General features: G+C 49.5%; 1 protein-coding gene across 2 annotated transcripts; it reads right to left on the reverse strand.

Annotated features, from left to right (window-relative positions):
* Positions 1-1,317: 1,317 nt before the first annotated feature.
* ago4 (argonaute RISC component 4) lies at positions 1,318-20,818 on the reverse strand. Of its 2 annotated transcripts, none has more exons than XM_006631197.3 (18): positions 20,656-20,818; positions 16,538-16,706; positions 16,227-16,347; positions 15,943-16,124; positions 15,684-15,820; positions 14,940-15,074; positions 13,272-13,359; positions 12,183-12,330; positions 11,763-11,882; positions 11,362-11,490; positions 10,146-10,279; positions 9,587-9,771; positions 8,829-8,988; positions 8,210-8,525; positions 7,393-7,527; positions 6,955-7,056; positions 6,487-6,686; positions 1,318-4,860 (listed from the first exon to the last, which is right to left on the reverse strand). In XM_006631197.3, exons 1-18 carry the CDS (start codon positions 20,672-20,674, stop codon positions 4,752-4,754), a joined length of 2,589 nt encoding a protein of 862 aa, XP_006631260.1. In that variant the 5' UTR covers positions 20,675-20,818; the 3' UTR covers positions 1,318-4,751. The 2 variants fall into 2 exon arrangements, with proteins under 2 accessions (XP_006631260.1, XP_015203998.1); XM_015348512.2 differs by having other exon boundaries at positions 11,329-11,490.
* Between the last annotated feature and the right edge of the window lie 17 nt (positions 20,819-20,835).

The raw sequence follows: 20,835 nt of genomic DNA on the forward strand, positions 1-20,835 counted from the left end.
CTTCTGGGCTCCAGCACAACGCAGGAAGTAATTAACTCTGTGTTTGTGTATTTATCACTGAGTATTCAAGGTGAAACACAGAGAAACATCTCTCTCTGGAAGTAGCCAAATGCTCTGGAAAGACTAAGTCCCAGTAACACAGTGTATATGTGCATAACTAAGTGTTTTCAATTATTTTAGGCTTTAAAGTGGATGGTATTTACTGTAGAAGCAGAGCTCAGGCAGACTGACATTTTTAAAATTGAACAAGTTTCAAAAAACTAGTCCATGAAAGCAGGGTTGAAAGTATGTGTGTTTGCTGGGTAAGTTTCATGTTTACATTTAAGCACTTTGCACCCTGTCAGAAAGTGCTTGCGCATAGGGACACCCACTGATGTGTCATCACGGATAAATTCACACCAAGTTTATTTACGACTTTCACGTAAAGCGAATATTCTCACCTGGAGGCATGTTGGTGAGGTAAATGTCTTCTGGGAAAACTGGCCCTGGAGAGATAGTGAGTGAGTGAGTGTGTCCTGTTGCGAGTGTGTGAGTGTGTGTCCTGTGATGGGCCGTCGTCCTGTCCAGGCTGTACCCTGCCCTGTGCTTACAGGTTAGGCTCCAGCTCCCCTGTGACCCTGAATTTGGAGAAGCTGTTAGAAAAGGGAAGGATATAAATCTTCTCAACAACATAGCTATACAACTCCCTTCCCGCAAGGACTTGAAAAGGTTTTTAAATGCATCTTATTTTTATTAAATACACAAAACAGAGAAAGAATTTCTTCCCCACTTACAGGTAGTCTAACTGCTGCACAGTCACACAGTAACAGGAGAGCTGGTAGTACAGTTTCCTCCTCCAGCAGTGCTGCAGAGCACAGGCCCGGGCCGCAGGACAGCCCTGTCATGTCATGGCCTGGCCAACAGCACTTCTGACCCACATCGACCTCCTGCCTGTGCAGAGACTTGCAGCGACACCGTCGCTCCCTTTGATGCCGGGTGTTGTCAGCTGTATCACTACTGTGAAAGATGCTCACTTCAAAAAGGAAGGGTCCTGCAGCAGTCTCTCAATCCAGCAAGCTAAAGCTAGGAGATGGACACAGTATCATAACAGTTTGGTACGAAACACTGCATAAACTGAAAGCCTTTCACATCTCCATTAACAGCTTTGACACCACCCCGCTCATTCGTTCACGGCGTAAGGAGCACTGGAGATCTGAAGCGTGTTGCTGGAGTTTGAGGCACATGGAGCTCGGAGCAACATGCAGCACACAGGCAAGAACAGGGTCTGATCCATTTCGAGGGAGGGCACATTAAAAAAACAAAAGATCATCAAGAGAATTAGGCATAAAATACCAATTTATTACTTTCCACATAAACACAAATATTCCCTGCAGGCTAAAAAAAACAAAAACAAAATCAAAGAAAAGTCACATAGCAATGCAGCAATTGTGTGGGCACCCTAGCGGAAGTGGGCAGGGCTGACCCTGGCCCCTCCCCCAGCAGGTCAGACGGAGTACCTCGTATTGCTATCGGACAGCCACCGGCACAGCTCGGAACACTATGGAACAGTACAGAGCTAAACATCAGGATAAGTACAACTTAAATTACAATGAAACATTTCATAAGTTGTAGCAAACAAATCTTAAGATCAAAGAGGAAATTCTCAAACCCACTCTCTTAAAATCTGGGGTGCAATGGTGGGGGGGGAGGGGGAGAAAAAATACAGCTTTAAAAAAACCTGTAAGCTGTATCCCCAGCAGCAGACCCAGGAGGAGCCAGTTCAGTTCTGGGAGGGCCTGCAGGGGGCACCACTGAGCCCAGCTGCTGTGGAAGCACAAGCCACAGGGTGTGAAGAGCAGTGGGTCCGTCCTCGGGGTAGAGCAGCCTTTCTGAAGGCCGCAGCCTGTTCCACTGTGTGAAGTACCTCGTTTTAATGTGGATTCTGGGACTGAGGCCGACTGCTCTGCAACCACTGGCTGGGCTCCCACTTCTGACGGGCGTGGGAGTCTGGCAGAGTCATGTATTGCTATCCTAAAACAGTCTGACTATAATTAACATTTACAAAACTGATTCATTTTATTAAAAATTCTCTAAACAGTTTTACAACAAGATTCTGGCATGCATGCGAGCGAGTCAAGATTGTTCTTAGAAAAGCTTAACAGCTACTCCTACAAATGCACATTTCCCCACTGATTGATACAAGCAAAAACAAGTACTTAAAACACAAACATCTAGAGGGATCAGATCAACAGCCACATCTCCGGAGGGAAACGTTGGATCTTTAATTTCTCAAATATTGACTTTATGGTATTGCTTTGCAATGATAGTCTGTAAAACTGGAGTTACTGTCGCATTGCCCTTAAGAGCCCCCCCTCCCACCCAGTAACACGGTGCTCGAATCCACACCGCTTACCCACTCGGGGCAGCGAAGCCGAAACCCCCCCCAAGCTGCTGAACGTCCACCTGGAGAGAAAGCTTTGCAGAGACACTTGCCCAGCATTGGGGTCAGCCATCTTTTCTTGGAGCTTCGCCCACCTGCCCGTCATGGGGACCCCAGAGGGGCTCAGCGGCCCAGTCCAATTCCCATCCAGTGGGCGACTTTTTATTGCATATGTACCCCGCTCACCCCCCCCCCCCCCCAACACACGCACACACCCCCGGCAGGCGCGAGCCCAAACACATTCATAGCAAACCTGCTGCTTCAAAGGTGGTTTAATACAAAATGGTCTGAACTGGGCTCGCGCCTGGCGAGCCGTGTGCGCCCGCGTCGCCCGCTCCCTCATGGGCTCGGAGGCAGTGCTTTAGCTTTATCACTGGATGCTATGATTTCATAAAATCTTAATAGCCACCTTAAGTATACGTTTTATTTTATACACAAACATTTATATAAATACTTCAGTAATTCTACTGTCACCCCCTACACTCGCCCCCCTGTTCTACAGCTCCGATTGTCCTTATCCTCGGGGTCAAGCCCAGACACACATCCCTGCTCCCCGCCGGTTCCCGTGACCCCGAAGCTCAGCCACAGCCAGCTGCCAACACAGCTCCTGACAGGCAGCCCGGTTTCAGCACTGCAGCAGACATCTCGGACCAGAGGAAGAGGAGGCGGTGTGAAGGTACTGGTCAGTGTCGGACTTCAATCGGGTCACGGAGAGAATAGCTGGCAGAGAAAACTGCTCCCCCAAACAGCCGCACTCCACCTGGCCTGCCCAGCTGCACCCCCTCCCTTCGCCACCCTGAGCTGCTACTGTGGCTGGGTTGGTGAGTCTTTAAGGGCGGGAAAGGTGAGGGACAAGCACTGAAATTCCTCCAGTAGCTCCGCTCTCTAAGAGAAGCTGCCTGTAAGGGTCAGGAGCCAACAGCTGGCTGGGGCTGCTGAGAGTGTAGAGGAGCTGGCACCAGGTGAACCCCCAATCCAACAGGACACCCCCTTTGACAACACTGCATTGCGGGAACGTACAACACAAACGGAGCTTTGCATCCACAACGAGTTCAGACAGGCGGCTTAAAGCAAATTATCCACTGCACGACAAACAGAGCTCTAAAATACCCCCTACTACTCTGAACCACCTCATCAGCCACTTTAGCCAAATACTCCTACACTCTCTGTGTCAGATAGGAAGCTGACAGGATTAGGAAAAAAACACTACCAAAAACCTAAACTAACAACAGTTAGGATACTCACAAAACTTTTATATTAAACTCTTACAAATGTATTTGTCTTTATAAATGCATAAACATCCAAAGCACAAGCGCCCCTGTCAGTCCAGGGAGCTGCTCTGGAATGAGCTGTAAGAGAACCCTGCGCAGGTGAAGCCCCTGAAGCCCAGCACATGCAGAGCAGGCCATGGCAGAGCGCCCCCTGGTGGCAGAGCGCGTGGTTCTTGCAGGTTCTTCAAAAAGCAGCTGGCAGGGCAGTGTGTCCAGGCTGGTATACAAACCTGCCTTGTTTGGCCGGCCTGAGAGCTAAGACATAGGACACCCCCCTCCCCCAACCCAACCCCGAATAAACTCTCCACCCTCCCACACTAAACACGGGCCAGAACACGGACACTGCTACACACAACAACTGGCTTCAAAAAGCCTGTAAAATCGTCTATTTATATCTCTTTATATATATGTATATATAAAAAAAATCTGAGGCATTTACAGCAGTTAACTCCTTAATTTCCCTTTACAATTCTGTGGCCTGCCATGGAAATTTTAATCAAATGCGTCTATTTTGAAATACACACATACAGACACTCGCGCAGACACACACTCAGACGAACAGCACAGCACAGGAAAAGAGTTTTGACACCAAAGTCACCTCGTTTAAAAATCAAGACAAAAAAAGGAAAGAGCTAAAACATGATAAAAATAATTCAGCGTTTTAAAATCTGCAATTAACACAAACCACCCATGCAAAACCCTTGCTTAAAAACTCGGGACTGTGGCTTCTGCGCCTTTGAGGTAAAAATACACAAACTCCTTGTTAGCGGTGAAGTAAAAGATCAGTTCTCTCTAGTGCTTCTGACCTGACCAAGATCAGTATATATATATAAAAAAAATATATTTAAGAAAAAAATGGCTCAATGTGTTTCTGTGCATCAGAACCTGGTGTCTCAGTGCGTCTGGGAATCCTGGATTGCTGGTGAGAGCGGTCCGAATTGGCCCGGCAATTTCGACTCAACAGACAGCCGGGCCTCTTGGCTTCAGAACCGCTTTGGTGCTGAGAAAGAGGAAGAGGAGAGAGACAGAGAGAGAGCGCGTGCCGCCAGGCGGGGCTCGGCTCAGGCGAAGTACATGGTGTGCTGGGTGTCATAGTGGATCTGCACGGCCTTGGCCAGGGCCTGGGGGTCCCGGCCGTTGCTCTGCCCAGACACGTGGCTGCCCTCCGCACTGCAGGGGGAGAGAGATCGGTTAGCAGCACCAGCTCCCAGGACCCTCGTCAGACCACCGCTAGCAGACCCACCTCCTGACTCATGAACCACTATTTAACAAAACAACGTGCTGGGTGCAGATGTGCACCTGGTTTCCACTTATCCCCCGTGACGCCCACGTCAGACAGAAGTTTGGATACGATGGTCAGGGAACCTTCACAGATCAGGGGTTTTTCCATCAGATAAATTGACCCCAATTGAAAGGAGACACCAGATCCAACTTTCAAGACTGGACCCTTTATGGATCACAGCAACCAACCCTACTACTTAAAATGACTGACCACAAATGAGAGGCATAGGAGTGGTCGGACGCTGGTGAGAGCACATTCCAGCTCTTCATCTGTTCTGTGAAGAACACTGTATCCTCCTATAAAGGAGGCAGCCACACAGCTCTATATTTTCAGAAATGAGCAGCATGTTTGCGTTCCCTCATCAGCTTGTCACTTTTTGCATCATGATGCATTCTTGTAAAGGGTTCAAAGGCAGCAACTGTTTATGAGGAGGCCGAAGTATAGAGCATTACTTTATGAAAGCAATCTTTCTTCTGAATGTAACTGCGTTTGTCAATTTGAGTTACTGAGCTTGAGGGTTGAAAACTGGTTCAAGCCCAGGAAGTCGATCCCAACTCATAGTCTGTAAATATCTGTATTATCATCATGTGTGTTAGCTTAATATGTACTTGTTAAACTTTGACCCATTTCTCAACTCCCAGTACTGCTCAGTTTTAAGTAGTTCTAAGTATTACCTGACTTATTTACTGCAAGTTAAAAAATCCACAATTTCCTTGTTCTCAAGCTGGTGTCAGAAGGGACTAATCTGATTTAAAGGGGAGCTGCAGTCCCAGTTTCTCAGACCGGTTATTAAATCTTGGTAACAAAATATATTAAATGACAGTATCGCCAAATTTTCCCAATTCCAAATTAAAAACAAAATCATGAACTTTGTACAAGTACTGTAAGTTGCCATATTGTCACAAACCGCTGCTCTCATAAGGAGCGAGAGCTCCCACAAACCGCAAGATGGAAGCAGCCCTTCCTGCTCACTAGTTACTGTAATGACTAATTCAACGTGATGTACGAGCGAATAAGTACAGATTGTGCAGCAGACATTTCACCGCACAAATGTTCCAGTGCAATCTGCATGCAGAGATAAGCTGTACTTGTCAGCAAACCATCTCAAAATCAAGAGCAACGTCTCTATTGAATTAAAAGCGATGTGTTCACGAGACTGCTTGCTCAGTGTCTTAGGGAGTTTGGTTGCCTCATTCTGAATCGCAGAACATGGTGCTGAACATACATGGAAATTGTCTATTTTGTAATGTAAATTGGAGGTTTTACATGTTACTGTGTTCATTTTTCTTCCATTGTGATTTCAAACACACTCAATGTCAATTCTTTCTAACTCTGAAATATAAAAATAGTGCTACAGACCCCCTTTAATACTGAACTTCCCAACTACAAACTCAAACCCTTGAGCATTACAGTCTAATGTGCAATGTTGCCAAACCAAGGGAGATCAGGTGAAATATTCCCACAATCATTGGCTATTCTGCACTCCAGAAGCCCAACCCCCCACCTGCTCTCACCTGTCATGGTCCTTGTCCACCAGGTGGTAGCGGGCGCGGAACGCCACCAGCCGCGCGTAGTAGGCGGGCGCAGGGATGGAGACGGAGCGCGTGCAGCGCACATAGGTGTGGCACAGCTGGTAGGTGAGCAGCTGGAGCTCGTCGGCAGTGAAGCAGTTGTCATCCCACAGGACGTGGTAGTGGGAGGGGCGGCTGGTGCCCTGCGGGGAAAAGAGAGGAGAGGCTAGCACACCAGTCGCCACCGAGAGGGAAAACCGCCCAGCCCGAAACCCATCCAGTCTTTCCGAGTTCTGAAAACAGCCAATTCTAACATACTTGCCTTTTTGCCCCATGAGGACAGTTTGTACAACCGTGTGAAGGGCCCAAACTGCTCAGCACAGCGAGTCCCAAACCCAAGGTACTGCTATTCCAACACTGGAACAGAGCAGGACACCTGCCGCTCCGGAGAGTGCGGCATCCGTGGCTCACCTGAATACCGGCGTGGCTGCACAGGTAGAAGTCAAACTCGGATGGATGGGTGATCGTGCTGTCCACCGTGGTGCCTGCTGGGACATTCCCACTCTTCCCCACCTACCAGAAGAGCCAGAGAAAACACAAAGCAAGAGCTGAGATTTTTCTTATCTAAGAATATAAAAGCAACAAGTTGTAAATTGGGGTTCTGAGACTCCCAAAATCTTTCAAGGATTGCCCACTTTGTATTCCTTGATATGACCTCAATTAATTACTTGCTCATTATTCTTTGACGTTTTAAAATATACTGCCAATTTCATTAGAAGTCTTTACAGAACAATGACAGGACCTGGAGAAAAAGGTCTAGAGTCCAGTTGGATTAGTTTAAGAAACTCAGAATACAGAGACAGGACCAGTCTGAGGGGGGGCCCTCAGAGAGTGACAAGTGACACTCACGCGCTCTGCCTTGTCAGCACAGAAGAGTCTGGTATGGTGGCGTTTCTGCACCACGATGTAGGTGATGCCAGGCCGGTAGTCCTCCTCCAGGCTGATGCAGGCTTTTCGAATGGCGATGAGCTCTGGCCACGCCACCTGTCCACAGAGCAGAAGCCGATATTAGCCTGGCAGCGCTCAGCTTTTGAAGAGCTGCAGTCCAGAAGATTTTACAGGTCACCCTAAATCAATCTGTAAATAGTCTGAACCTGTAACTTGATGAATTTTGTAAGTTAATTACGTCAATTAAATAGGGAAGTTGGCCATTGTCCTTAAGAGCCACACATATTGGTGTTTTGCATTAAAATAATTTCCAAACTTTGACATTTTTCAAATTTGAATCCTCTGCTTAAGTGGCCAAAGCTACATTGTTTCAAGTTTTCAGAAACGGCTGGGAGATCCTTCCGGACTGTGGCGCTCCAGAACCAGAGTCCCCCAAGTGTTCGCCACTTTCAAGAAGAAGCACCTCCCCCAGCAGGAACCTGCCAGATCATTGAAACTCCGTTAATACAGACATTCGCCTTTCTAATTTTTCTTACTGTTGCTCGGTTTTCATGGCCAAATCCAACTGCACTGTTGCATAAGAGACAGGAATAATTCAGGACTAATTAAGAAAACGACTCTTTCCAGTAAGCAATCGTTATCCCCGTCACAAAGAGAATCAGAAGACAGTGGGGAGTCTGAATTTGTTTCTACACAGATGAATCCAGGATGTACCGATCCCGAGTTCAGGGGGAAGAGTGTGTTTGTTTATGAGCAGGGGCAAGCACACTCCACCCACCTGCTTCATCTGCCCCTCGGAAACGCCGCCGCGGTAGTAGATGATCCGGGTGGGCTTGAAGCGCGTGGACTTGTAGAACTGGATGAGCAGCTCGCGCACCATGTTGGTGAGATCCTGGATGACCTCCTGGCTGAAGAGCTGCTCCTGCGCCAGGTCCTGCCGCGAGGTCTGCACACGCACTGTGGCGCAGTAGCGGCTGGGGTGCCCGTCCATGCTGCCCACCACCGCCGCGATGGAGGGCTTCTTCCCGTCTCCCGCAGGGGGGTGCGTCACGTCCGCCCCGAGGAAGATCACCGGCTGCTGGAACACGGAGGGGCTGAGGAAGAGGAGGAAAAAGCCCAGGTCAGTACAGACTTACTGACTGCTAAGAGGTGAGGACAGGCCGGGTTCAGTTTATCAACGCTCAAAGCACCCACATTCTGAAGTGAGCAAAGTGTTTACACAGTTGATTTGCTGCAGAGCTGTAGCCTGGCAGCTGGGAGAGTCTAGACTGATCTGTAGTCTGTAGAGCAGAGTTTGTATGTTGAGCATCCTCACAAAGTCTGCCAAGAACTGCAGGGCTCTACAGAAAACACCTCTCCCTCTCCCTCCCCTTGAACCATGAACCCCAACCACTCACCGCTGATGGGGCACCAGCACGTTGTTGATGCCGCCCAGCTTGGCGTTGATTTTGAGGCAGAGGTTGGAGAGGGTCTGAGGGGAGGTCTTCACCACGTTCTTCACCTGGACACACTGGGTGGCCATTCCCAGCAGAGTGTCTCCCACCCGCTTCACCTCCGCTGAAGACAGAGGCAGCGAATAGTCACGAACACTGCACCAGACACATACACCTTGAAGTAGCCTCTGTGAAGCAGGCTTGGTATTCTTTCCAATTTCAAAGTTGCTTTCAGCCCCGTTTTCCTCTGCATCTCCAGCTTTCTTTCCTCCACAATCATAATCACACTTCCTTTACTTTCCGACAGCCAAACTGCCTTCCTTTTGCACATAAAATTGGGTATGGAGGTCAAGTAGTGCCATGTGGATAAATGCTCAGGGAGGATATGCGATGGATTACCGTTTACCAAGCATCTCCTACCTGCTAATCCTTCAAATTTTAAAGGCCTGAAATAGTTGTTTAACAACAATTTTAAGTGTTAAATTAAGTGTAATTTAGAACAACCTACAAATTGTAATGGATTGGCACAGTCCAGGCTCAGGACCAACCACTTGTAAAGCCATACTGACTATGCCCTGGATTCCTATCACCATGTAGGTTATGTCTAGTTCCAATTGTTTCCTTGCATGTTAAATAACTAATTTACTGGTCTGTAATAACTTTAGAATTTGTTACCACTTGAGCGAGAGAGGGACTGCGAAACAGACTGCCTTCTTGCTCACCGTAGACTGGCGTCTTTCCTGGCAGGATGACAACAATAAGCTGCAGCCCCACATAGGACATCTTCAAGTGCTTAAACATGGGCTCCACGCTGTCTGCGCCCTGCGCGTATTTACAGAAGCACGGCTGGCCCTGGATGGGCATCCCCGCGTCCTTCGAGATCTTGCGCAGCTGGTCTGTGAAACTCCTAACCGGCATGAAGGAATGTTTTAGCTTTGACAAAACGTGGAACAGGCATCTTCACAATACTAGACCTCTGCTTGCTCTATGCAACATTGTAACTGTAATCTATAGCTTGGCTGAGTCATAAAGTGGTTTGCATACTCCCATTTTAATAAAACGTGGTCAGCCTCCCTTGCTACTCCCCGATCAGAAAAAACAATCATGAGATGTCAAGACCTGAGATCCATTTAAGTGCTCAGGAACATTCAAACGGGTAAATATGGTTCTGCAAGTTTGCCTGCACCCCGAAAACCCGCTTGCTGTGAAAGCAGTCTGCGGAAACGAGGCCGCGGAGTCAGCGACGAGGGGAGGGGTGCCGGTCGGTCCGCAGGCACTCACTTCAGCAGGTCCTCCCGACACTGTTTCTGGGGCGCGAAGCAGGCGACAGCCCACACCTTGATCTCGATCCCGGCATAGAACTGCTTCCCCCTCATGTCCCACACGCCCTGGTTCGGCGTGGCCACGGTTTTATTCTGAGGAAAAAGTCACTCCTCTTTTAGTGGCCCTTTTTAGGGCAAAGTAGGGAAAGAGACTGTCCTCTGTTGCACTGCAACCCGACAGCACCTCGTGTTCCGCTTCAAGGGCAGCATCACAGTTCCCAGCACACAGCACTGTGAGCCACTCCAGGTCTGTTAGCTGCAGGCTTCTCGCTTATAAACCAGCTCAAGTTTCTGGTTATTAAATGCTTCTTATTCTTCATAATGAACAATAATGGAGTGTAGAGTTCTATTGTGCTTTTAAACACCTTGCTTAACCGCAGCCTGCAATTTCTGTAAAAACCTGAAATGTACCGGATGTTTGCAAGTCTGGGTTTCCTTTCTGAATTGCTGTGGTGCTGGGACAGCCCGGACTAGACAGGCCTGACCTCTAGCTCAGGCTGCAACTGAACAAGAGCCCCAGTCGCTCACTTCATGAATGGACACCCCAACAAGACAAGACCCCATGCACATTTCACATCTGCACTTGCATGCCCCCCCCCTCCCCATCCCCTGGAGAAACAACCCCACCCCCCACCCCCCACCAGCAGCACACAGTCTCACAAGCGCAGCAGGACTCCAAGCACAGTCCCCTCAACTCCAGCTGTACGAGGAGCGGGGAGGCCCCCAGCTCCCACTCCAAAACCAGCCTTCACACACATTTCAGCTGTGGAGCCAACAGCAGAGTCTCAGGGTCCCGGCGCCATGTCCCACTCACTCAGCCTCTCCAGCGAAGGGAGTCAGACTCCAGCAAACAGCAGTCGGAGCCGTGCAATTCAGGTCTGACTAGCTGCTGCCTCCTGTACACGGGTCAACACCTGTTTCGTGCCTGGAAATGCTTGCTGCCTCATTACACATTATCTGACCTCTATATATGGAGTTATATAGCGAATAGTTTGCTTGCTTAAAGTCAACACTGTTCCTGACATCCCGCAGCTTGTAACACCTGAAACGCTCTGGGTCCAACTTCCATCTCTGTATGAGGCAATCACTCCCCCCGCGGCCGCCCGGCCCGTACTCACCCTGCCCTGTGCCCCAGTACTCACCCTGCCACAGTCCCTCCCAGTGTCTGTACTCACCCGGCCCCCATACTGCAGCATGGGCGCTGGGAGGACCCGCCCAGTCACCTCCGTCATGTCGTTGTGGACCACGATGCCAAACTCCTTCAGGTAGGGGTCAGGACCACCCACCATGCTGTTGCTTTTGACCTGCGAAAGGGAAAAGGCCACACTAGGAGAGAGACACACGTGTCCCTGACAGTCCAGGGTCGTCTCTCTCGCCACTCACCTCCATGCTCATCTGAGGCAACTGAAGCCTCGCAAAGAACACTAAACGTACTAAGAAATGACAGAAATTTAGATCTTTTCCACTAGTCACATTATAAAGGGCAGTGCTCTTCAAGAACAGCGAGGAGTCACGTCCATGAGATGTTCCGAGTTGCTCCATGAGCGCCCATCTCCTGCTACAGAGAGCCACTCACCAGCCGGCTGATCTCCTCCTGCCTGTCAGGCGCAGAGCGCGCTGTGGCTTTGATCATGGTGGAGGTCTGGTTATCCGTCAGTTTCTTGATGCAGCGCTGCCCCGCCACGATGTTACACACCTGTGGGGCACAAGAGGGTCACTGCCTGTCCCCAGAGGGTGCAGCACTCAGAGCAAGACTCTGTTGATAGTTCCAGGATAAATTCACATTTTCTAGTCCAGTACAGTGAGTACACCTGGAATAACCTCCTTCCCTAAACTGGGTTCATCACATGAACATCACGACTGTACACTATCAAGTCAGATCATATCTCCTGATTGGAGGAGGCAGTAGTCACAATGTGCATCAGCATGGAAGCCCTGAAGCCATGGCTTGTGGGGAAAAAAAAAAGTGGAATGTGGGACTCCAGCCAAGTCTTACCTCCAGGGGCAGATAGGTGTGTTTCTGCTCCTGCCCCACCTGCAGGCAGGGCAGGTGAGGGTACTTTAGCTGCAGGCTGTACTTCTGCTTGAAGTACTGGGCCACAGTGCACTCCATGGCCTGGCCATTCTCCAGCTGCAGGGGGAACCTGGAGAGGACACAGTGCCATGAATGAAATGTACCGAGAACCTGAAATTGCACCAGTCCAAGAGGCGCCACTAGCAAGTCATGTGCACGGCGTGTACGAGCTCCCAGTACCTACCGAGGAACCAGAAACACCTTCTCAAAGTATAATAGCATCTGCACATCACTCTCCACATCACTCTCCACAACAATGGAAAAAATCAACACACTGATTGTGCTCGGGCTATATCTTGGCCTCTTAGGCATCTGTGAAAACGAAAGCTACAAGTTCCCAGGTTTCAAAGCACATTGTGCATGACTTATTTGATCAATTAGAGACACGTTTACTGTTACTGACCTTTTGAATTTTGGATGGTAAAGGCAAAACTTTTAAACAAAATCATGTTTAAACACTACTTCCAACTCAAAACATCCTTCATCCAAGGAGTACCAATCACCTTTACTCCACCCCAAGTTTTTTTTTTTTAATGGTATACAAAAAAGGGCAGAAACTCTGGGTCAGTGGCAATAAAAGCTGAACTGCAAGATTATTAACTTTAAATAAATTGCATCATTTACTATTCAAGTGCTGCGTGCCCAGAAACATGACTTTTTTTTTCACAAACTCAAATTAAGACACAACCCCAAGGTTGGAAATTGCATATGAACGAATGAATTTCACAATCCAAACCCCACCACAGCAAGCCAGTGGTCCGACAGCCTGGGAGGTCTGGACTAGCTGAACATCTGGAGCTGGATGCAGCTCAGTGCTACTTTATCATTTTAGGAGTTGCTCTAAAAAAAATTAGATCAACCATCTCCTGCCCCCTACAAGTCAAGAGCACAAATACATCCTCCAGTACTAGTACTGTGCTGACTTGTCTTGTTCACTATCTCCCTGGAGTATTAAACCCTGAAGACTAGGGCACAGAGATACCACCAACACCCAGAAAAACATGCTCTTACGTTTGGTGGCTGGCAGGGCGGCGTGTGACATTGCAGACACGATATTTCCTCTTCATCTGACCGCAGTGCGTCACCTCCACCTTCAGCCCTGCACACAGACAGAGGACCCATCAAGATCTAAATTACAGCCGACAATCGAGAACTACAGTAGACTCACATTTTACACTGGCATAGCGGGTATACCCAAAATCATGTATAATCAAAACATCAGTTGTAAGTGTATTAGTATGTGCATGTAGCTTAAAGTATTATGAAAGCAGTAACAGCTGTACATTCTACAAAACAGATTTAATAAAACGTAATAAAATGCAGGGAACAAAGCAGACGCAAAGCTCTCATGAACAGCCTTCTCTCCGTCTCCGATTGCACGAATCAAAGATTCGCTCTTGCCAACCAGGGGCAGAGCGGAGGCTCTGTGGCTCAGGATCTGCGCCTGTGGCTGGAAGGTTACCGATTTGTATCCCACAGCCGGCAGAGTAATCCTACTCCGTTGGGCCCCTGAGCAAGGCCCTTCACCCCAGCTGCTCCAGGGGCGCCGTATAAATGCCTGACCCTGCGCTCCGACCCCCAGCTTCTCTCCCTGACTGTCTCACGAAGAGCAAGTTGGGGTATGCGAAAAAAGAAATTCTTAATACAAGAAATTGTATGTGGCAAATAAAGTGATCTCATCTCCGTCTCCCCACCCCTTCACTTGTTCAAAATCCCCATTTTTAACTCCCAATCAGGCAAGTCAAGAAAAGTGCCTTTCCCCTTCGTACTGGTTTGCAGTCTACGGGCCATGTTGAGGGAGATGCTTCGCAGTAAAGAGGCGTGGGCTCTGTAACTGGTCCCCAGGGCGGAGCTCAGATGTGTGCCACACCCGGCCTGAATGTGAAAAATCTCCTGCATTGTTTGATTCTTGATGCATCATTTTATTTTTTCGTCGCCAACCACATATACACAAATTAAATACACAAATAAAAATATTCTTCATATAGCGCAAGTCTACTGTATTCACATTTTGGAGTCGTCCAGCCAATTCTGAAGCAGGTTCAAGGGACGGCGTTTCCCCGATTTGAAGAGTTCAAAGTTCAGCTTACTAACTATCACATTCAGTGGAAATTGTTTCTAGAATGTGATGTTTTGTAAACAGATTAAATTCTGCAATGAAGATCTATTTTTGCTTTAGGGTGAACAGATTTCTTCTTTCTTTAGATCACTTCTCGATATCCAATACACAGATTCTCACCTACAATCTCTATTAACTCTCAAATCTGACAGGGACACAGAACACAACCCAGCATTGTGTACCTGAGGCACGATGTCAAGGTGCTTGATTCAGTGGATTGTCATCCACAAGCAGACGTTGATATCAAGTGTAAAACGTCTATTTCTACTACTAAATTAATACTGCTTAATATTTACCGTTTGTAAAACTGTTTAGAACCCAGCCAAAACATATTTTGACATATATTGCAAAACACATATTAAAAAAAATCTAGGGACTCAAATTGTTTCAGTGCAACTGTTTTTGACACTACAATGATTACCATAGTGACACCCCATGAAACGGTAAATCTACTGCTATTGGGAATCAGAAAAGGTTTTCGATGCTGCTGGTCGTGGCAGTGTACACAGGAAGAGAGAGGGGCTGTGTGACCGAAGAGGCTGGCCTCCCCCCCAGCTCACCGCGGATCTCCTTGGTGAACTTGACACGCTGAGAGTCGGTCAGCGGCTTGGTCTGCTCGTTGATGTTCTGGATGTCCAGCACTTCACACATGAATTCGATGACTGGCTGAGCGCGATAGAATGCCGTCGCAGACACTAGAAGACAAGAGAGAAGACGGCTTTAGCCTCTTCAAACCAGTCTTGGAATTGTCGAAGGCAAATGTGTGGAAAGACCGACATTTGGACAGACCAGTTCATCCCATCAATCTGCCTGCAGCCGTCCCGTGAGCGACATTACACCTGGCTGTCCAGAGGCATCTCACTTTCATCAACTACGCTTACAATCGTCTTCTGTCACTAACTGAAAATAACTAGAGAACCAAACAAGCTGTATTAAACGTGGCTAATTCCAGTCTTAGAGATAATGCCGCCTCACGTGAGCTCAAGTGGTCAGGTAAGGTGCTTGCAGCACTCAGCCTGACAGCGTCACCAGCCCCCTGCTTCGCCTGCTTGCGATCTGGCCTGAGAGTAACAGACCCATCCCACAGGCTCACACAGGGCCACGATAAAACCATTCTTGTAATTAAATACCTTCAGAATCTGAAGCTACTTCAGTTAGGAGAGTTTCTACAACCTTCTAGCGGTGGAACTACAAGTACTGACAGAATGTACTGCACTGCTTTACCAGAGAGACTCAGAAGCACAAGGGCAACAGAGGACAGGTGGACATGAGCAGAAGTGCTGCCACGCATATCAGCCCCTCACCGTCAATGTTGAGCATCATATTCCACATGGCCGGCCTCACAGACTGGTGGAACCCGAACCACACCTCGCGCCCCCCGCCCAGGGGGTGGTAGTACCCCTCGGGGGGAGAGAAGAAAGAGCGCCCCACCGGGGTGTACCTGCGCAGGGGAGAGGAGGGGAAGGTATCAAGTGTTGTAAACCGCACTGTTGCAGGATCAGAAACAGCCCGGCAAGGTGCAGGACTGCGGGGTGCAAATGGAGGACTTGGGGAGGGCTTTACCTCATGGAGGGCAGGTGCCGGGTGATGACGTCAAGCGCCTGGACAGAGTCCTCAGGCACCTCGTTGAGGTGGCCCGACAGCGCCTCCAGCAGCATCTGCAGGCTGACCACCGACACCCACTGCAGGGACACCTTGAAGGTCTGGTCCTTCCCCTCGCCGGGCAGTGTCACCTCCAGGTCCACCTGCAGGCGGAGAGACGGGCAGATGCCAGGGTAAGAGCCAGCCCCCGCAGTGCTGCAGGACACGGAGGCTGAAGCCGGCAAAGTTCAGGAGCACAGACTCACCCGGTCTCTGCCAATGGGCAGGGGGTGGGCCGTGTACATGTTCCTCTTGCCATCGTAGCCAGGCTGGCGGTCCCCAAAAATCTGCATCTTGAAGTGCCGCACCATGGTGTCCACCACCTCCCTGCGCACACACAGCCAGGAGAGGTGAGGAACAGTGACCAGAGCAAGACAGAACACCACCGAGAGACAGACGGGCCTCACAAACTTCCACACGAACAGTCAGATCATTTCTTTCTACTGCTAAAACAAATTTGCCCTGCAAAGGTGTCCGATACAGAAATGGGCAGCTGCACGTGCAGATCTCTCCATACCTGTTGACACGGCGAGGTCGTTTCTCTGGCTTGATCTCCACCTCATAGTGGTAGACATCGATTTTGGGGATCTGCACCTGGAAGTGGTTGGCCAGCAGGCGGATGGGCTTCCCCACCGTGCCCAGGCCGGGCCGCCGAGGAGGCTGGAACAGGGAGGTTGGAGGTGGGCCTGAAAAAATTCAAACATTCTGGTATTAAAACTGAACATCTTTCTTTGCAAACGTTCTTGAAAGAAACAAGCAGAGGACATCCAGCCTTTAAAATGCATCTATATGCGAGATCCAGGAGTACACAAAACTTCATAGGACTCAAACCATCATACAATGAGAGCCCGACACTCTGAAACATGGGCCTGCAGTTCAGCACTGCTGCCACCTCATAGCCAGACCTCAAAAGCCAAGCAAAGCCGGGCCTGGTCACACCTGCTGCTTAGCTGCACCAATAGGGACAAGTAGGTGGCACCCTTCCCTCTAGAACCAAAACCTCCGTTTAATTCCCTTCAGATGCTTTGATCAATCTTGACTATCATTAAAGATCCTATAGTAGTACTGTTGATAAGAGCGGGGGAGTTAACCCCTTACCCTAACTAAATTCCAATCTGAGATTTACAGCTGGCCTCACTGAAGTTCCCCTGTCTGCTGTCACCCAGGTGGGGCTGCACTTCACTGATGGATGAAGTGGAACCCCTTCTATATATCAGGCGCTTTGAGAGCCACTGGAAAGAAAGGCATAACATAAACACAAATAAACTGGCACGCTAAAGCCACACTGTACTAACTCCACCTGCATCAGAAAGTCAATTCTGGAACAAGCAGTAAGACAGCAGACCCGAAGAGTGAGTGAACCACACTAGTGTTCTCCATAATGTTCAGAAGCTAAGGGTGCTAAACACAGAGACTCCATCTGTATAACAGGAAGGGGGTCCCCCAGTATTGAAAACAAAGAGAGAGACTGCTCTCCAGACCACGCAAAGGACTGGCCTAATTACTGAACAATAGCGCCCAATTACTGAATAATAATTCCCACAGCACACACCACTAGCCCACCCCCTGCAAGACAACCCAGACAAAGGGCCTGGCGCATCTGTGGGGCGAGGAACAGCCCGAGCAGATGGGCCTGGACTCACACTCTGGATTACACAGGGAGGGAGACCCGGCCCAAGAGGAGATGCAGCACCGACTGACTGTTTGCACAAAGACTCCAGACTAAGATCACTTGAAACGTTACAAACAAGAGGAGGCCATTCCACCCATCTAGAAGAGAGGAAACAGGTCAGCGTCTTCGTTCGAAAAGGGGTCCAATGGGCAGTTTGCCCAAAGTAGAAAAAAATCAGTTCTTTACCCTTAACTAAGGCAGACGAACACCGGAAGAAGCCACATTGCTAACCTGCGGTCCTGGTCTTACTGTAACAATCTACAGGTCAAAGGCCACCTGGCCTGATACTCTGGGCCCCAGCTGCCCTGAATGATCCAGGGTCTGGTTTCCCTGAACGGACGGGCAGAGAGGCAGCTCCTCTGCCTCCTGGCTCTTCCACACTTTCACCTCTCTTACAGCAGCATCTCCCTGCTCTCGGGTGGTAGTTGAGCAGCGCTTTGTCATTTACAATGCTGGTGTATAATCTACAGAAGGTTACAGTACAGAAAACTCTAGACGTGATAACATTCAAATGATAATTCTGTGGAAGCAGGACTCAAACTGGGCCAAACGTATTCCCATCCCCTATTATCCAACTCAATACTTGGCCAGTTTGATGTGCAAATCAAGAGGTGGAAGAATCAATCAAGAACAGAACAGCCAGCAAAGCAGCACAGAAGCAAGACACTTCAGACTGTGTTCATGAAGGGTTAGAACACTTCATCCTTAACTTTCAAAAGCATTCTATTCATAAATACAGCACCAACCTAATGTTATCACAGCTCATGAGTGAAAAACATCATTTATGGATTTTTAACAACATATCCATCAAAGCACGTGAATGTACCTGTGTGAAGGTACTGGTGGGAACAGGTGTTTTGCACTGAGGAGTCAATGTCTTGGCAGTGATCAGTCAATAATCAGACTGGAAAGAGGGGTTTAAGAACACCTGCAAGGCAGATGGGATTAATGACGAATTTGCGACAGGACAGAGGCCCTGCCTGCCACAAGGAAAAGACAACACCGAGAGTGAAAGAGCTGCAGGATGTCTGAGGATATCAAGAGCTCAGCAGCAACACCGCACAGGTCATAGAATAAGGCTACACAGAGCAGCCTAGCCCTGTCCTATGAACCTGTAAATCAAGGCATGTCCAGGCGGGTCAGAGAGCTCCCTGCGGATCCGTGGGGATCTACAGCCCTGGCTGGACTCGCTCTGTCCACCGGTGCGCTCCCTGTGGATCCTGGGATTCTGTCCTGGGTCTCCGCTCTCCTCTCTACACTCATTCCCCAGGTCCTCACCTCCTGTCATGGTCTTTCACACTCAACGCGAAGGACGCAGAGTTTCTCATGTTCACTATTTATATGCCTTTCACCTCCTCCTGGACTCGATGCTCTTCTTCCAGCAGACCCCATGCATCTCTTCTCTACCAGATCCCAGGCGCCAGCCTCCCTTTCCCCTCAGCCCCTCATCACCTTTGCATGAGGTGCCCTCCCTTCAGCAAGAGTTAAGCCAAAATCTACATGGGTCCCGAGGCTGTCTGTAAGGGTGTTAATCCCAAACTGGGCTCAGACAACCTAACCTCCCCACTGGTTCCCAGTTTCTCTCTGCCCCTGCTCTGCTGCGTAAGGGGGCTGCTGCTGTTCTGTGTCTACAGGGCGATGCAGCACCCCAGCTCTCCAAGACCCATTGTGATGATGCATGCTATACAGACATGGGGACTGAACTACAAGGGCTTAATTCTCAAAATAGTAATGCAACGTACCAACTGCATTTAATCACTGCAGACAAGCTGTAAGCACCCAGTAGGTGCATAAGTTACCACCCTGCATCCCCAGAGCCTGTGCAGTTTCACCCCTACGGCTGCCTTCGCCCGTCAGGAGAGGAGCAGACTGGACACGCAGCTGCACGACTGTTCCTCGTATTAACAAGTAAACTTTCCAGTTTGCCATTCACACTGAATGAAGGGGTCTGCTATATACAGGAATAATAATAATACTTCCATTGCCTGGCCCAGGAAAGAATCTTTACTCCAGAAGACAAGGGGTTACTAGTCCACAGATAGTGCCCTTCTTATGAATTACAAGCAAATCCTGAAAAAACACCGACTGTACACATTTGCAGGACACCAGAATCCCAGCCACTGCCCTTTTATGTACCACAATTCCCATGTGGGAAGCATTTTTTACCCCGGATAACTTATTTTAAAAGGTACAATAGCTTTGAGTTAAACAACAATTTAAAACACTTAAGCTATTAAATCACTTTCGTACTTATTGATACATATATTAGGTAAACTACTTTTAAAATTCTTCCTAACATTATCGGGGATTTCTACATACATCAATAAGAGGATTATTCCACGCAGAGGCACATAAACCGCACTTTCCCGTAGTTTAAACCCCACTCGGGCTTCGGTGAGGCTGCACATCCCGATACAGACACCGCAAAGACGCCGTAAACGTGCTGGTCAGCGAGCAGAGAGACCGGACTGTGCCACCGCTCCGGCCGGCAGCGAGCGACAGACACCCGACAGCTGGATCACGCAGAGCTCCGGGACAGCTGCAAGCACAGGGACCGAGGCTCCGGGCTCCACCGTGGTGGACGAAACCAGACGGACAGAGAAGCTGAAATCCGCTCTCGCAAACCGACACGAAGCTCCGCCGCCTTCGCTCTCGGACCCGCCGCAGCCCGCAGGCTGAGCACGACAACAACAACAGACGCGGAAGACGCGGAAAGGCGCTCCTGACGTTTCGCTCCAAGCGCGACCCGGGGCTGCGGCACACGGCCACACCGGACACCAGCCCTCCGTGAGGGACAGAGCCCTGCAGGCAACACCCCGTGCCGTGTGGTTAACCTCCCGACCTCGCTCTTCCTTCCGTCTTCCCGATCGCCCGCGGAGGCCTCGCAATCCCCGGCCCCCAGTGAGCGAGCGACCCGGGCCCCCCGCTCCTGCCCTGCCGGGCCTGCCAGCGCCTCTTCTCACCGGGTCCGAGCGCTTCCATGGCCGAGGGCTCTCTCTCCGTCTCTGTCCCGGCCTGGCGGCTCCGTACCGACACTGAGATTGGGGGCGGTATCGCGAAGCTGAGAGGGTCCACTCTGAGAAACTGAGGTCCGCTGTCGCCGCTCGGTTTAAAGCGGATCCGGGGAGTGCGGCAGTGCGCCT

This window comes from Lepisosteus oculatus, chromosome 11, assembly GCF_040954835.1.
Source record: "Lepisosteus oculatus isolate fLepOcu1 chromosome 11, fLepOcu1.hap2, whole genome shotgun sequence".
In the NCBI taxonomy this organism is placed as follows: domain Eukaryota; kingdom Metazoa; phylum Chordata; class Actinopteri; order Semionotiformes; family Lepisosteidae; genus Lepisosteus; species Lepisosteus oculatus.